Source organism: Eptatretus burgeri, chromosome 13 (assembly GCF_056783735.1).
Source record: "Eptatretus burgeri isolate ZD-2024b chromosome 13, Ebu_testis_v1, whole genome shotgun sequence".
Taxonomy (NCBI): Eukaryota; Metazoa; Chordata; class Myxini; order Myxiniformes; family Myxinidae; genus Eptatretus; species Eptatretus burgeri.
The window spans coordinates 56,509,161-56,527,332 of NC_140973.1; the positions used below are offsets into that span (position 1 = coordinate 56,509,161).

Consider the following 18,172-nt stretch of genomic DNA (forward strand, 5'->3'; position numbering starts at 1 on the left):
AGTTGGCACAATACCTTACCACAGCCCGTTAAGACTAAAGATGGTTAAACAAAACCACCATGATGACAGTTTATAGACGGGTTGGGAATAAAACCCACATAAGATCGCTCAAAAGAGAGTATGTTGCCTCTGAGCTATCCTACCACCCCCCAGTTACAGTAAGTGATGCAAAACATTCCATATATGGGTTACATTTCCCTGCATCCTGTTAACAAATGTAAACAAAAACTTACATTCTTGCATGGGCAGTCCAATAAATAGCCTGAACCCTTTCATATTTCCTTCTTACGACCATGTTTGCAGGCCCCATTGTAGATGGAGATGGTATGATTTTCGCCGATGGAGAAAGTGTGAATCAGATCGCTGCCTGCAAGGATGTAAGCACGAGTTCGTCCATTTGGTGTCTCGTCTGACATTCTGCACAGTGTTACTGTGTCTGAGAGCTGCCTACCAACTAACTGTCTTGTTTTTGTCATTTTCGAACAGTGAAAGTTTTATTTTGTCTTGTGTAAATTAATCTTTCTTGTGCAACTTTTGTCATCTTACCCTCTTGTTATATTTGGGACTGCAGTGAAGTGTTTTTAAAACTATTTTTTCGACGACTAGAAACATCCGCTCCCCACTGGAGCATCAGCTTGGAGGGGGGGGGGATGATGTTTTTATCATTAGATGATGATGTTATATAATAAAGTAGCCAGATTTCTCTCGCTGGGATGTCATTACAACAATCTGACGTTGGTAGGCGACGTGTTGAATGCCAGATGCTTGGCGTCGGGATGACAGATTGAGGAAGATGGCAGTGTATTAAGATGGTGTTATTTCTGGGTTATGTCTCGTGCGTTAACATTACAGCGTTATGTCTCGTGCTAGACTAGGCCTTTACACCGGTGTATTATTCATGACTCGATGAGAATTGCGTTTTGCAACTTGGAGAAAAACAAACAAACAAGCAAGCAAACAAAAACACAAAAAAACATAATGTCTGATCCCTGTGAACATCAAACAAATTCATAATGTTGGTTTTTTTGGTGAATAAGTGTGCTTACGACTAAAATTAATGTTTGGTTTTTAACAGTAAACAAAATGTTTTTGGAATAAATAAAATTGCCAATATTGATTGGCATTGAACTGTATTACTTACTGTACTGTAACATGGATAAGTTATTTTGTTCAACTACTGTCAGCGAAGCAATGGGCTCATTGCCATTCCTTATTATTATTGCCAATTATTACCTCTGCCACTGAAGGTGAAGGAGGTTATGTTTTCACCCCTCCTCTGTCTGTCTGTCTGTCTGTCTGTTTGTTTGTTACTTGTAAAAGCTAAGTTTTTTTTCAAGTATATTAGTCAGTCAATTTTGTTATTCTGTCTGCCTGTCTGTCTGTTTGTCACCTACAGGTCACAATTTTAAACCGATCTTCACAAAACTTCACCACCTGGTAGAGCTTGTCATAAGGAATAAGCCTGTTGTTTTTGAGGTCAAAAGGTCAACATAGACCAAAGGTCAACTACTTTGGTGGGATTTCTAAAATCCTCAATTTTCATCCGATTGACGAGAAATTTGAAGAGGATTTATATTTCACGTCAGTGAATTCAACGAGCCAATTATTTTTGGGGTCAACAAAGACCAAAAGGTCAACATGGATCCAAGGCCATCAACTAAGGAGGTATTTCTAAAATCCCCAATTTTCATCTCATTGACTTGAAATTTTGAGAGGATTTTAATATCAGGTCACTGAATTCAACCACCAATTATTTTTGAGGTCGAATTTGTTTTATGGATTTTGTAAGTATCGTGCTTTGCACGACGTCGTCTTCTTATTACTTGACGAAATCTACGATTTTGTCAAGTATGTTGGTCGGTTCAGTTTGTTTGTTTGTTTGTGTGTACGTCTCGCTCTACAGGTCGCATTTCGAGTTGGAATGTCATGGAACTTCACCAATGGACTTATTGGCCACCAGAATAGAACCCTATAACTTTTGGCATGTCAAGGTCAAAGGTCAAGGTCAGGAAAAATTCCTGAAAATCGCGAAAATCCGTATCTTTTAGCATGGGCCGATTTTCAAAAATTAATGTCTCCGCCAAATCTTAACGGATTCCTTTCAAATTTGAAACACGGACATAGGAGGGGAGTATCTTTGACTGGATGAATTTCGTCAAGTCCTGGCCCTATGGGCCATTTTTATTTGTCCGTTTGTCTGTCTGTTTGTGTGCAGGATATCTCAAAAAGTTGTGGATGGATCCAGATGAAATTTGGTGGGCAGGTTGGGTGTGTGACAAGGATGAACTGATTAGATTTTGGTGAAGATCCGGATCTGGATCCAACTACGAGAATATTTTAAGTAATTCTTCACCATTGAGAGATTGGGTTAAACTAATATATAACACGATATCTCAAAAAATTGAGGACGGATTCGGATGAAACTTTGTGGACAGGTTGGGTGTGTGACCACGACCAATTGTTTTGATTTTGGTGAGAATCCCGATCCAGATCTGGATGCAAGAATTATTTAATTTTTAAAGTGATTCTTCACCATTGAGAGATAGGGCCAAAATCGATATATAGCATGATATTTCAAAAATGTATTGGGCCCGATATGTTCTCATGGATCAGGCATTACGTGGCGTAGGTATGCGCTCTACCGAGTGCCCTTCCAGTTATTACTATCATTATTGTTAATATTATTATTATTGTTGTTATTACCAACCACCACCGAATGTGGATGGAGGTTGTGTTTTTACCCCTGTCTGTCTGTTTGTGAACAAAATATCTCAAAATGTTGTGGATGGATTCGGACGAAACTCAGTGGGCAGGTTAGGTATGTAACAAGGAAGAACTCATTAGATTTTGGTGAAGATCCGAATCTGGATCCGGATCCGAGAATTTTTTTAAGCGATTCTTCACTATTGAGAGATTGGGCTAAAACGATATATGGCACGATATCTCAAAAAGTTATGGATGGATGCGGACGAAACTTGGTGGATGAGTTTGTTAGGTGACAAGAAGCTTATTAAATTTTAGTTCAGGTTTGAATCCACATCCTGCCTATTAGTGGAATACAAAATATATACTCATTAGCCAGGCACAGGTATGTGCTCTTCCACATGCCCTTCTAGTTACTTTTGTTATTAGAAGTGGTCTTTGAAAAATCCTATGATGACGTATAACGATGCTCTAGCTGCTATGCATGCACCTTAATGTGCCATTTCTTCCAAGCTCGAATAGACAATAAAACATGGGAATTCCTCAAGATTCTTTGCAGTTGAGTCTAAAGCAACATAGGCTAACCGACAGCGAAAATGAGGTGATCCTCTTACTTGTGATGCAGTTGAGGTCTCTGAAGCATCACTCGTAATACCCTCTCCCACTACCACTGGGAGAGGTGCTACATGATGTACATTTACATAGAGACTTTGCGTTTGCCCTACCTTGGGAACCACCGAAGGGTGGAGGATATACAACCTTTGTATTGTGACCTTTATCCCCCTGGCAAGTTTGGTTGAGATTGCATAAGTAACCATGGAACGTATCGGCCACAGACAGATGCCAAATTGCGTAATTTCGTATGATGATACCCATTGTCTCTGCAGGTGTTTTCTCAATTTCGCAAAGGCAGTTATATTTGAAGTAAACATATTTATTTCCTGACTGACATGGTCGAGTTATTTGATTTATTGTGCCTCTTTTTAAAAATGTTTTGCTGACTTAAATTTATTAAAATAGCCTTCAAGATCCTTGAGTATTGTAAAAGCAATTTACAAAAAAAAAAAAATTTAAACCAAGATTGCAAGAACTGGACCAGCAGATGATGGAAAAGCACAACCAACTTGGGTTTTTTTTTCTTCTGAAAAGATACTCAAAGTCCAACATTTCAGCCTCCGGGTGGTCTTCATCAGGGACGAACATTGGCCTTGTGCACTCTGAAGTTAAATGCACTCTTCGATGAGGTGGAGTGACACAGGTCTGCGAGAGAACACAAGACCTTGCATAGTTTTATTTCCCAAGTTGTTGACGTCGTGTTTGAATTTGAATGTGTTTGAAAGTGAATATGAGGTTTATTCTTTTGTTGATCCTGTGTGCAGGAGGGATTTGTGGTGCGAACATTTTGTGCGGCTCCTCAGCCTGTGCTGCTGCAAGAATTGCAGCTCAAGCTGGCCAGGAAGTGTTTGCATGCATGTGGCCTTTCTCTGCTTGATATGGAAAAGGATCTACACATCATTAGTACGTTTCATGTTGTGCTGTATTTGTGGCCCTTGTGGCATTTCCTTATATCCCACCTTCGCAACTAAATGGTTACGGGTACTGTTTTTCCACATGTATATTCCACATGTTACGGCTAACATGTCACATGTGTGTTAAAAGAAAGTTGCTAAACTGAATTGCCACAATTTGCATATACCATGTCTCTTCTTTCATTCAAATCATTCTCATTTTGATTTTACTACTTGTTTGGACACCATGCTCTGTGTGTGTTCCTCCAGGGTAGCACTCATTTTTTAATCCTTTCCAAATTTATGCCATACATGAGTGTATTCATGCATCGTGTGTGTAAAAACAGGGGAATTCTGATCCTTGCTGGCCTCAATACACCTTCCTTCCCTTTCTATATCCTTCTCACTTCATATTTATTTCCCCCTCCCTCTTCTGCAACTCCCATACCTCTCCCCATACCTCTCCCCAAACCTCTCCCCATACCTCTCCCCATACATACGGGTAAAATATGGTTGTGGCATGTTCTCTGGGGCATGTTTCAGAGATAGGTCAGATTTTCACTTGACCCAAATTTTCGTGACCTTTTGACCTCCAGTGACCTGATTCCTGAACCAATGTACCTAATTTGCATATCATATGAAAGAGGGTCTCAAGACTGACATTTTGAGGGGTGGTTTGTGTTTCTTGGGTGTAAGACTGCAAAGTAACAGTCGTTTTCATTTCCACTACCCCCAATAATTGGCCTGACAATTTCCGTCGGAAACCCCAAAAGAGACACCATTTTCACACTTATTGCCGGGTTATGGAAATGTTAACCAAGTTTTTCTGTTAAGGGAAGTGGTCAACTTCAAAATTCCAGTGAGTAACTTAGGGTACGTTTTTTGCACACGAGGACCTCCCTCGCTGATGCATTAACAGGAAAAATTGAAGCAGGAGATAAAGGAGAGGCGATCAACCTTTGCCAACACAGCAATTTGCGAGGGAGTGAGTTGGGGGTGGGGGGTTAGGGAGGGAGAAGGAAGAAGGAAGAACGCTTGCCAAGTTATTTTGTCATTGGTGTTGATGTGATTAGCATTTTGTTCTCTGCAGGCACCGGTTTTGATGAAGAGCTGGCAGTGCTTGGAGCTGGCCGGGAGTTTGCACTGATGCGGACCATCACAGGGAAGGCAAGTGTGATTGTCATATGATAACTGTCTCTCTCATATGATAACTGTCTCTGTCAGTCCCATAAATATTGCTCTTCCATGAGCTTTGCTCTTGTAGAGAAAATAGCTTACCCTGGATCACTTGAATTACCTTGTTTAGCTTTTTGTTTATCCTTGGTCTGTTGAGGATCACTAAGGATGTTGTAAATTCTTTTTTTTCTTTTTAAACCATCACGGTTCATGGTTTGTCAGTTATTTGCATTTAAGGGGGAATTGCTCGAATTCAGACCAGGTCACTCTAACTTCGACATGCTGCTTCTATTCTCCCATCAATGGATAAAAGCCTTCCATGTCAGGCATTAGATCATGGCTTTCTCTCAAGACATATCTCAAGCTTTTGATACAGTCTGGCATCCTGCCTTACTCTCCAAACTCTCGGCCTATGGCATCCAAGGCCAACTCTGCTCTTGGGTTACTGACTTCCTCTACTCTCATATCTAATGTGTGGAAATCAACAGAATCCTTTATCCTCCTCTCCCTGTCAAGGTTGGAGTGCCCCAAGGCAGTGTTCTGGGCCATTCCTATTCTTCATCAACGATCTCATGGACTCACTGGAAAATTATCTGTCTATTTGCTGATGACTTCACCCTCTGCCGTGACATCCCTCGTCCTTCATCCAGACAAGCAGCAGTCTTTTCCCTGTCTTTCAGCCTTGATAGATACAATCACGAGCGGGTAAAACACTTTGAATACGTCTTTCAATCCTGCCAAATCTTTCACTCCCTCTCTTTCACCAAAAAAAATTGTATGGCAAACCTCCCCTCCCCCCAAAGCAGCCACTCCCCCATCTAATTTCTTCATAATCATATTGAAGTTCAGTCATTCAAACTTTTTGGTTTCACTCTCAAACTTTTTGCCCATGATCTCTCTTGGGCAAACCACATTTCTAAGCTGGCCTTAAAAGCCAGCCACGGACTGGGCATCTGTCATACCAAGTCATTCCTTGACACACCTGAACTCATATCCATCTACAAGGCCTTTATCTGCAACTTTATGGAGTCCTGCTGTCCCCTCTGGGCTGGCTCCCCAGCCTCACATCTTGCTCAGCTTGATGCCGTAGAAACCAAGGTTTTCAAGACCATTGGAATCTCCTATGATGAAGCTGAGTCTATGGGCCTATCACTTTGCCATCGCCGAGAGGTCGATGGTCCCTGGCTTCTTCCGCCTCATTTCTGGTCTTGCACCCTCTGCCCTCTCCATGTTCTGTCCTCCCACCCCCCCTCCCCCCCCAAGTGTCTGGAGGATGCATGTGGTCAACCAGTAACCACCTCCTAATGAAACTGCCTAAATCCAGGACCACTGCTCATCTCCAATCATTTATTCCTCTCTTTTCCCAACCAGCACCACCTTCCACATGCTCTTAAATCTCTTTTTTCTCTCCTTGTCTTCAAGACACCACCATCTAAAGTCATCCCCCATCTAAAACCATGATATTTTCTATACCCATTAAACCACCCCACTTCTCCAAAAATTTTGCTTATGCATGCATCTTGTCCACCCCTTGCATTCTCCCCAAACCATCATCGTTACCTGCAACCCTTGTTTGTCCATCTCCGTCTACCTTCTCCTCCACCCTTCTATTGGTGTTTCCCCTTTCTCCTTTATGTTGTCCTGGTATATTTTGCGTCTCGGCTCTTCCATGAGCCTAGACCATTAGTTGGAGAGCTGGCTGAGCTTCATTCTCAAATTTGCGCCCAAAAGGTTTGTTGATCTCATTGGCCAGTGAAGACCATCCAACTTATAAAAAGTGATTTCTTAAGTGTGGCTTTCTTGGGGTTAAGGATTATTTGATCCTTCAAGTAGACCCTTCTCGCCCTTCCAATCTAAACATCGCGCCCAAACTGCCCCTTCGGTATTTGGACACATAGTGTGAGATGTGTTTCAATTACGTTTGTTAAGTTTGAATCCCTGGGGTTAACGGATAAGAAAGGGCTAATTAAGGGTTCATTAAAAGTTCAATCTCAAATTGGCGCCCAACACCGGTTCTGATCTCATAAGATTGCTTTACCCATCCACCAACTAAATTCTTCACTTAAGAACGATTTTTGTCTGGGGTTTATGGATAAGAAGGGTCTTAAGGGTGCAAGGGTCTTCACATAGCCCTTGGAAAAATAATTTGATTGAGCTGACACCCATTCATTTACATGATGGGGGGTCTATAGATAGTTACAAAAAACACAAATTACAACCATTTAAGAAACCATAGTGCCTGGGGTTAATGAATAAGAAAGGGCTAATTAAGGGTTCAATCTCAATTTGGTGCCCAACACTCGTTCTGATCTCATAAGATTGCTTTACCCATCCACTAACTAAATTCATCACTTAAGAACGATTTTTGTCTGGGGTTTACGGATAAGAAGGGTCTTAAGGGCGCAAGGGTCTTCACATAGCCGGATAAGGAAACACGAGAAGCAGAGGGCACATTGAGATAATGAAAAAAAAAGCGATGACTCGGGTGTAGTCTATGTTGATTCTAATGTGTATTGTAATATATTTGGCACGATGATCATCAAACGCAAGTGATATAAAGGCAAGATGAACACAAAACATTCTCAGTGAAATCGATTACACTGACGGGCCATGTTGTGATAACCGGGGGACAATTCAACACTTTGGGGGTTGAAAATGAACATAGCATAAAGGGGCTGTCACACCTTGACGTTTTAGCCAGCATATGGCAACGTATCAAAATGTATGTAAAACCCTGGCGTATGCTGAACTATTGATGTTTTTTAAAAAAGTTTTTGGCGTATTCATAACGAGTTGGAAGTATGCATGACGTATTAGTAACTGTGCACGTCTAACTTATGCATAGCGCCTATTAAAAGGCTGCCGCTCGACGATTCAAATCATAACCGCACTAGACATCAAAGTGTCAAGGTCCTGTCACACCTTGGCGTTTTAGCCAGCGTATGCCGACGTATGAAAAATTTGCCGAATAGGCTGGCACACGTCGAATACGTTATGGGTAAGTTTTGTATACGTTAAGAGCACGCTGAAGCACGCTGGCATACGTCGTAGTATGCCGAGCACGTCGACAAATTTTTCGACGTATGACTCACACGATCCGCATACGCTGGCAATAAGTTGTAGGCACGTTATGCGATCGTTGACACACGTTACTTGTAAGTTACTCATGAGTCGAAAGATGTCGAGGTAATGTTTAGCGTACCCGAAACTTATTTCTAACCTATGAGTAACGTGCTTTGAACCTATGTGTAACGTATCTCCAACGCACATTGACGTATGTAGACGTATTTGATTGACGTCTTCCGGACGACCACAGAACTTACTGAACGTGTTTCTAACTTACAGCTACCGTATAATGGCGTATTGGCAGCGTTTAGGGGAATTGGTGTATAAAAATGGGCTTCACAGGAGGAACCCATCAGTGTTTCAGACTCCATGGTGAGTACATGTCCATGTCAGTAGTATCAGTAGTAGTAGTAGGTGAGCGTGTCATTAGTAGTATCAGTAGTAGTAGTAGGTGAGCGTGTCATTAGTAGTATCAGTAGTAGTAGGTCCATGTCAGTAGTAGTAGGTGAGTGTGATGGGGAGGGTGTGGGTGCTGATGGATCCTCCTTGCGTCTGCGTCCACGGCCACGGCCACGGCCACGGCCAGGAGACTTCTTTGCAGTATTCTTCGAAGTTTTCTTCGGCTTTTTTTTTAATGTTTTTCTACGCTGAACTATTGACGTTTTTTTTTTTAAAGTTTTTGGCGTATTCATAACGAGTTGGACAAATGCATAAGGTATTGGTAACGTACACAACGTTTCGATAACTGAGAGATAACTTATACCAACGAATGCTTAGCGTGTTGTCGGCGTTCACAACATATGCCCAACGATAGCAGCAATGCCAACCCTCCCGATTTCATCGGGAGGCTTCCGAAAATTCACCCAAACTCCCGCCCTTACGATCACTATCCTTATCCTCCCGAAATTTTGATATTTTTGCACTGTTCACTAATCAGAATGTACTAGTATGAGAATTGAATGAAAAGCATCGTCTGCTACGTATAGCATGTGGTAACTCCATAACGTTCGCTGCTACCAAATTGTACGTAAAAAATTGCAAATTCAAATGAGGAGCAGCGAAACATTGGGTCTGGATCTCGCTTATGCGATCATGCACTGAGATTTAGTGCATGCGGTATGTGTGCAATACAGTGCATGCGGTATGTGTGCAATACAGTGCATGCGGTATGTATGCACAGTGTATATGCATGCGATACGCTCACTGCATGCAGCTGGGCCCGTACCAGCCCGGCGGTCGCGACCACCGTGCGGTGTTTAATTTAACAGCCGCTAGAGTTCTACAGTCGCGCTGCAGCTGTGGAACATCGACTTGAAGTTACCGATGCTTCAAGCCCTCGATGTTGATTACGAAATGGCAGAAGAAGCTTACGAAGACCAGAAATGGTCTCAGAAGTACAAGACCGAATACAGTCTCCAATACCCGTGTATTCGAAAGTCTGAAAGAGGAATTCATCATGCGTATTGTACAGTATGCAGCGTTGATATTTCAGTTGAGCACGGAGGTCGCGATGATATTCGGAAGCACGTTGGAAGCAAACGGCACACAGACATTGCAAAGGAGAGATCTTCGAGCACGAGTACCGGTACACTTCTGAATTATTTCACCAAACAAGGGACAAGCGAGGGAAGAGGATGTTACCCGAGCGGAACTTCTCTTTAGTGGATTTATTGTGGAACATAACTTGCCCATATCAGTCTCAGATCATGCTGGACCTCTATTTCAAAAGATGTTTCCAGATTCAAAAGTTGCTTCAAAGTATGGATGTGCAAGAACAAAAACTTGCAAGATGTGCAAGATGTGCAAGAACAAAAAAAAAACAAACAAAAAAAAAAAACAAGAACAAAAAGCAAGAAAAAAAAAGAAAAAAAAAAAAAGAACAAGAACAAAGAAGAAAAAAAGAACACTGGTCAACAATTTTTTACTTTCTGAATGTTGTCTAGATTTCTACAAGTGAATTAGGGTATTCTGGCACTGCTGAATCAGGAAATGGCATCCGTTTCTCTCCATCAGGTCAGGTTTTTGTGCTAAGTTGATTTGAAAAAATCAGATCTTGTGACAAAATCAATTACATTTTTGTGGCATTATCAGCTGATTTTTGTCAACACATATCATCCTAAACATGTTTTTAAGAAAAAAAAATGTTTTGCCAACAACATTTATTGATTACATGATAGAAACATCGATTACTGTCATCTGAATGGTGGGCATTGATAAAGGTAAGTACAAGTAAATTGCATGTTGCGTCACCACTGTTCAAACTTCAGGGCTTGAACTTCCATTTCTTCGAACTCCTGGAATGTTCAGCGGCAGGGAGGTCTCTCTTCAGATTCCAACAGTAGTCAGCCATCATGACTGCGTCCCAGCGACCCTGATACCTGGTCTCCATCTCCTTCATGTCCTGATGGAATCTCTCCCCCTGCTTGTCACTCATTGAACCCAGGTTCTCAGGAAACCGGTTCATATGTGAAAATAGGTAGTGCATCTTGATGCTCATGTTGCAGCCCAGGTTTCTGAAAGCAGTCAGCATGTTGTTGACAAGTTCTGCGTAGTTTCTGGCCTTATTGTTGCCAAGAAAGTTCTTCACTACCAAAACAAATGTCTTCCACACTTCCAGTGCCGCTTCGTTCATTGAGTTTTTGAACTCTGGATCTCTGATGAGCTGACGGATCTGAGAACCATCAAAGATGCCAACTTTCAACTTCTCCATGGTCAATCCTGGAAAAGCCTGGCACAAGTAAGTGAAGCAGTCACCATCTTTGTCCAGAGCCTTGGTGAACTGCTTGATTAAGCCGAGCTTGATGTGCAGCGGTGGGAAGAGTATTCTGTCTCTGTCCACCATAGGGTCGTTGATGACGTTCCTTTCTTTGCATGGCACCAATTCCTCCCGCACAGGCCAGTCCTTCTTCGGTGTAATGCTGAGCACGGTCCCTACTATCCCACATGCACAGAAAACATGGGTACTTGGTGAAGCCAGACTGTTGTCCCAACAAAAAGTTCACCATCTTCAGGTCAACACAAATAAACCACTTCTGCTGATCACTGTAATTTTCTCCAGCACGTCCTTCACCGCTTCATACTTCTCCTTCAGTGTAGTCGAGTGAGCGATGGGTACAGAGGCAAACTGGTTGCCGTTGTGTAGCAGAACACATTTCAGTGATCGCTTGCTGCTGTCAATGAACAGTCTCCAATCTTTGGGTTCGTACTGTGGCACTCCAAGCTTGAGCAGAAGCGCATGTCATAAATTGGCGCATGTAGGTATTGTACATTCTTCAGAGTTCGTTATTTCAAGAAATACAACTTTTTGTATCACATTATTACAAAATCTGCCCCATTAACTTTAGTTTTGATCCACGAACTTTATGCTTTGCCTCACCCAATTTTGGAAGATTTTGAGGTTTTATGACTTCAAACTGATCCCTTTTCGACATAATCACCTAGAACTATCGTACCTGAATACTTCTTGTCATTAAAATAATTATTTCCAATTAAAACAATTATTTGACATGATATTTTACCCCCACCAACTTCTTCTAAAATGCTCCACACATGCGTACATGTGAACAAAAATGTAAAAAACGACATGTGGCCATATCTCAAAAACTTGACCTGATTGAACAAAACTAATGTGAGTTTTGGATTCAGCGCATCAGATTCGATCTAAATCAGCTTAAAAAATGCAGACAACAAATTTGTTGTTGACCAGTGTAATTGGTGAGTTGTCAAATGTTACTGCTTCATCTATTGCCGATATTGCTAGACTAGCTCCATTTAGCCTAGCTACAGACGGTAGCAATGACAGTGGTGAGGCCCAGCTATATCCTGTCCTGATTTCGTACTATGACAACAGTGCTGGGATTGTGAAGCAAGGTTTGCTAAGTTTGCCTGCGTGCAAACAAGATTCCACTGGAGAAAACATTTTCAAACTGCTTGATCATGAGTTCAGTGACAGGAAAATTCCGTGGGAAATTGTGTTTCCTTTTGTGCTGATAATGCCTCTGTCATGGTGGGCAAGCACAAAGGAGTCGCTGCTTATATCCACAAACAAAATCCAGAGTGCTACATCATGGGATGCCCTTGCCATATGATGCATACGGCCAGAAGGCGGCTCAGGCCTTACCCATTGAATTAGATGACTTTCTCATCGATATTTACTACTACTTGGACAAAAGTAGTAAACGCGTCAAAGGAGTGAAAGCACTGCAAGAACTCTGTGATGCCCCGACACACAAGATTCTGAAGCATGCGCAACAAGGTGGCTGTCCCTTGGTCAGTGCCTAGACAGGCTGATTGAACAGTGGGAGCCACTTCGCCTCTTCTTCAAAGAAGAAGTACGAAGAAAAATGCAACCAACTGTAGCCAAGACTCTAACAACGAGCAAGAAGGACGGCACTGTATCTACTGCCAGTACTGGCACTGCAGGATCAAGCACTAGTGGAGCAGCATTCACCACTACCACTGCAGTATCTGCTGCGAAGAAGACAGCAGGGACAGCACCAAAACCAATGCTGAGAGCAGGTAGCATCACCGGCCCTTCATCACGTTCATCTACAAAGCAGATCCCTTCAGAGTCGAGAAAGACTGTGATAGTCCCATCTACAGGCAAAGAAGGACCCAAGTTAAGTTCTGCTTTTGCCAAATCACTTGATAGAAGCTCAGCAAAACCTTCGAATCAGAGGTCTTCTTCCTTGGCTGCACCTACCTCAAGCTCTCTCCTCAAACGTAAAATTGGATCTGGTACTACGAGTCTGACCTCTTCTGCTGGCAGTAAACGCAAGTGTGATCGCCCTGCGGCTAAGTGTGCCTACCAGTTCTACAACTAAAAGCGCATCTTCCTCAAACACTGTGCAGGAATCTAGAGAAAAACGTGTCAACAGGATGTTCTTGTCTCCACAAACAAAACTCTATTGTTTCTTCCTTCGATATGCTAACAAGCTTTTTGAGAAGGGGAATCTTCTGCTCCAAAGAGACGAACCCTGTATTCATCTCCTGCACGGAGAATTGAATGGTCTTCTGAAAGATATCTTGGTACGGTTTTGAAACCATCGGTGTCATCGGTTGCTCTGGTAAATGTACCCTTCTCTGACAGAAATCATCAGAAGAATGATGAGGACCTCATGATTGGGAACGATGCCAAACTGTATATAAGGGAACAAAGGAGTCTCAAGAAATCCACCTTCACTCTGAGTGAGTCAGACATCAAGGTTTCTTCAGTGCATTTCGCTCATATTATGTGAAAGCCTGCAATTACATCTTCAAAACCTGGCCGCTAGATGATGAATTAGCCAAGCATGCTCAGGTGCTGGATGGTAGCTACACCAAGAAGTGGGGTTTGACTGTGTGGGTTTTTCATCAGAAATTCCCTGTCTGTTCAGTGGCGGTGATAGTGACATAGACAGTCTTGAGAGGAATTCGCTCACTACCAGGCAGACGCCTCCCATAGCTACAATTGCTACTGAGACAGTGAGAGTGGATGAGCAGTGGCATCGGATTTCACAGCTCACAGATCCTTGCACTGGTGCCAAGAAGTATCCTAATTTGAGCAAAGTGATGAATGGAATCTTGGTCATTCCTCATTCGAACGCATCATGTGAGCGGGCACTCAGTCTTGTACGAAAGAATCATACTGAATTTCGTCCCAATTTGAGTGTCAAAACCCTGGAAGCTCTCTTAATTGAAAAACTAGCTCATAGCACCCCTTGCTACCAGAGAGAATACAGCAAAGACATAATCAGAAGGGCTAAAAGAGCCACACAGCTGTCACTCAGCAAAGCTGCCATGGAAAAAGCAAGCAGCAGTAGTACCAGCCAGTAAGGTAAGAAAAATATTGCTTCTTTTGTGCTTTTTGTTAATCTTTGATTGTCCCCTAACTTACTAATATTAACATACACGTAACATTAAAAAGTGCACAATTTTCCCCTTTTTTTGTTCAAAAAGTGGGAATTCTTAACATGTTAAATGCTCCAAAATAGGGCTCAGAGGGCACTAGAGAGCGTCTAGAATCCCTGAGCTTCCAGGGCCCTAAGGCGGGCCCTGGACCCCCCGCAAGGGTCGAGCGCTCCGCGCTCGAGATGTGCGCTTCGCGCACATTATTTGGTGTCGGTTGAAAATCCTCCCTAATTCTGATTTCCAAAAGTTGGCATCTCTGCGATAGTCTAACATATGCATAGCATGCGGCAGCGTATCGTCGACGATCACGTGGCGAAGGCTATTCATAGGCTGCCGCTCAACGATTTAAATCATAACCGCACTAGAAATCGAAGTGTCAACATCACCGTCATGCCGAAGAAAAAAAAGAAAAAAAAAACGTGGAGTCTGGAACACTGACGGGTTCCTCCTGTGAAGCCCATTTTTATATACCAATTCCCCTAAACGCTACCAATACGCCATTATACGGTAGCTGTAAGTTCTGTGGTCATCCGGAAGACGTCAAATACGTCTACATACGTCAATATGCGTTGGAGATACGTTACACATCGGTTCAAAGCACGTTACTCATAGGTTAGAAATAAGTTTCGGGTACGCTAAACATTACCTCGATGTGTTTCGACTTATGAGTAACTTACAAGTAATGTGTGTCAACGATCGCGAAACGTGCCTACAACACGTTACTCATAGGTTAGAAATAAGTTTCGGGTACGCTAAACATTACCTCGACGTGTTTCGACTTATGAGTAACTTACAAGTAACGTGTGTCAACGATCGCGAAACGTGCCTACAACACGTTACTCATAGGTTAGAAATAAGTTTCGGGTACGCTAAACATTACCTCGACGTGTTTGGACTTATGAGTAACTTACAAGTAACGTGTGCCGACGTGTGTCAACGATCGCGTAACGTGCCTCCAACTTATGGCCAGCGTATGCGGAATGTGTGAGTCATACGCTGGCATATGTCAAAAAATTTTGAGCATGTTAAAATTTGTCGACGAGCTTGGCGTACTACGACGTATGCCAGTGTGCTTCAGCGTGCTCTTAACGTATATAAAACTTACCCATAACGTATTCGACGTGTGCCAGCGTTTTAGACAAATTTTTCATACGTTGGCATACGCTGGCTAAATTGTCAAGGTGTGACAGCCCCTTAAGGAAATTGAAAGTGAAGAGGGTGACTATACGATGCACTGTCACTGTCATTATGAGTTTTATTAGGTTACTACAAAATATCGTCCCTCTGCTAACAGTCAGAGAGAGATGACATGACAATGCCCTAAACACAGAATGATATAAGAAATCTGTCGAATGTGCTCGAAGATGGGTCTACGTCTGGTACACGAACAGATGCATTTTTTTAACAAGCTCCAGATGCGTGTCTCGACTCCACTTTTGAACTGTTCTCTGAATCAGAGCCATCTATACGAATAATATGAGAGGTTATCAAAAACTAAACACGCTACATATCAGGGACTATAACGAATAAAATTACTGACCATTACAAAGTAAAAATAACTTTGAGGATCTCGGCCCACCTAAACAGGCTTGACATTTCAGGTATTTTGGCTCATTCACCCAGCATCATCAGCATCATCAGCATCATCATCATCATCATCATCATCATCATCACTTCTTGCTTCACCTTCAGATGATGAATCGATCATCAGATCATCCGTTCTGGATGGATCACAGTCAGCGTCCATTTCAACTGGTATTTCTGGAACAAGCACCTGGGGCAGTTGATGTCCATTAAACCAGATGACTCGATAGTGACCATCAACGATTTCCCATCCCGCAGTTGGAGATTTCGATATGGTAGCCAGGTGGGAACTGTCCCACATTGAAGCCACAAAACCAGTCCTTGCACTATGTGGCCGCAACTCAGCTGAGCAAGGCGGGATGCTGCTGCCTTCGATGCTCTTCGGTTTGTCGAACGGTCGCATGGAATTCGATTTGCGGTTATACGTGTGATTGACAACATCGAATCGGTAGTTGTTCAGCTTCGTGGTCTTTTTCGCACCGTACATGAGGCAGACGAACTCCTCGAGGACGGCAAACATTTCATCGTCCGGCTCTTTGTAGCTGAGGGATGAAAAACCCCGAATGAACTTGTCGTGGGCACACATTATATCACACGGCCGTTTCTTCCCTTTCCTTGCGAATGCTGATGTGTAGTCACATCCCGTGAATGCATGCAGGCCAGGCAGAGCTGCACACACATCCGGACCGATTTGTGCTACTACATAAGTAACGTTTACGTAGCGTCGATTATCCTTACCGGATGTCCCAACTTCCATCCAAATTGTACATGTAAATCGATGAACATGGTGAAGGAGAATCACCAGTATGTCGGTGTCAGAGGCACGTACTACAATGTCGCCATCTTGACAATCAAGGTCAGCCACTGTCAAATGGAAGCACAATCTCGTGTCTGCCTCTGGGTGATTACAGAACAGATCTTGAATTAATTCTTTCTGCACTCCACCATTCACAATAGAATACTTGGCACATTTACCGTTGACACCGAGGAAAACGATTCTTCCTTCCAGAATATGTCGGTACTGCTCCCCAGCCCAGTCATCCATCATGAATTCCGGTAGACCTCTCTTGAAGGAACTCGATTTCAGAGCTTTCTCAATGTTCTTCGGTCTTATCTGGTCTGGGCCACTGATAACGTAATGTTGCTCTTAGGCTCCTCGTCTTTCCCGTTCGTAGTCCTTAATAGAAGGTTCCTCGTAAGTGTCAAATGCTATGTCCATACGTTTTGACTGGTGGGATAAGGCCGCAACGAGGATGCCCCGTGACAGACCACCGTAAGTCGGGGGTAGGTTTGGTGGTAGGCAGTGAAGGAGAAAATTTCCATCTGTCAGATGAACCTTCACATCAGTCGGATGGCCATGATCAGGTACTGTTTTCTCCAGCTTGTCGAAAAGGGTGCTCTTTGCTGTGTGCACCATTGACCTATCGCGCTTACACATAGACAGCGGCACAGGTGTGAGTGGAAATGTGAAGAGGAATTCGAGGTCCACTTCGGCCTTAGCCGCGATGAAGGCTCGTCTTCCGAGTAACTGGCTTGTACATTTCACTTCTGCCTCCTTTGAGTTCTGTGGGGCACGTTGGTTGGTTACGCACTGTTTCGCGAATGTAAAAAGTTTGTTGCGGGTAATAGGTCGCTCAAAGCGTGTCGGATCATCAAGGCATTCGTGAACGAATTTCATTTGCATCCTGTGACCTTCCTGCGGTACACTGAGCAGAGAATTCTTGACGGCAACGGGGACAACACTCTTCCCTGTGCTGATATTGATTAGCGGCGCATTGGTATTGATGGCGAATGGATTTACCGACGAGACAATGCTTGAGGTGATTCGCTTGAGATCCTCGTTGTCGCATTTGATTCTCGATGGACTGAGTTCCATTTGAGTGTCACTATGATGTACCAGTCCGGCCATAGCTAAGGCCTCACTTGCAATTCCTGCACGACTGCCCTTCGTGACACTCCAACGAACGTGCGCAGTGTAGTTGTTTGTCGCCGATGTGAATCCAGTCATCCTCGATGCTGCATCTGCATTGACTGTCTGCTCTAATGTGAGGTCAACTGGAAGGCGTGAAAACTCGTTATTGGTCCTTCTAACCGAGAACGCTCCAGCGTTCAGTATGTTGGTCAATCCTGGATTCATGAGATCCAAACGGTATTTGGCCATCCATCTCGCGTAGTTCTGCCGGTTCATGGCGAAAAACAAATCAGTCAGCTCAGTGAGTGCCATGGTGAATAGCTCAACATCATTT

General features: G+C 43.1%; 1 protein-coding gene across 11 annotated transcripts in view; it reads left to right on the forward strand.

Moving 5' to 3' along the window:
* MYCBP2 (MYC binding protein 2) overlaps positions 1–18,172 on the forward strand; it is a 342,387-nt gene that overhangs the window by 65,369 nt on the left and 258,846 nt on the right. For all 11 annotated transcript variants that reach the window (XM_085852542.1, XM_085852550.1, XM_085852551.1 and 8 more), the window contains exons 9-11: positions 304–377; positions 4,083–4,221; positions 5,302–5,378. In XM_085852542.1, the coding sequence (XP_085708668.1) occupies positions 304–377; positions 4,083–4,221; positions 5,302–5,378 (290 nt within the window). The remainder of the gene's footprint in view (positions 1–303; positions 378–4,082; positions 4,222–5,301; positions 5,379–18,172) is intronic.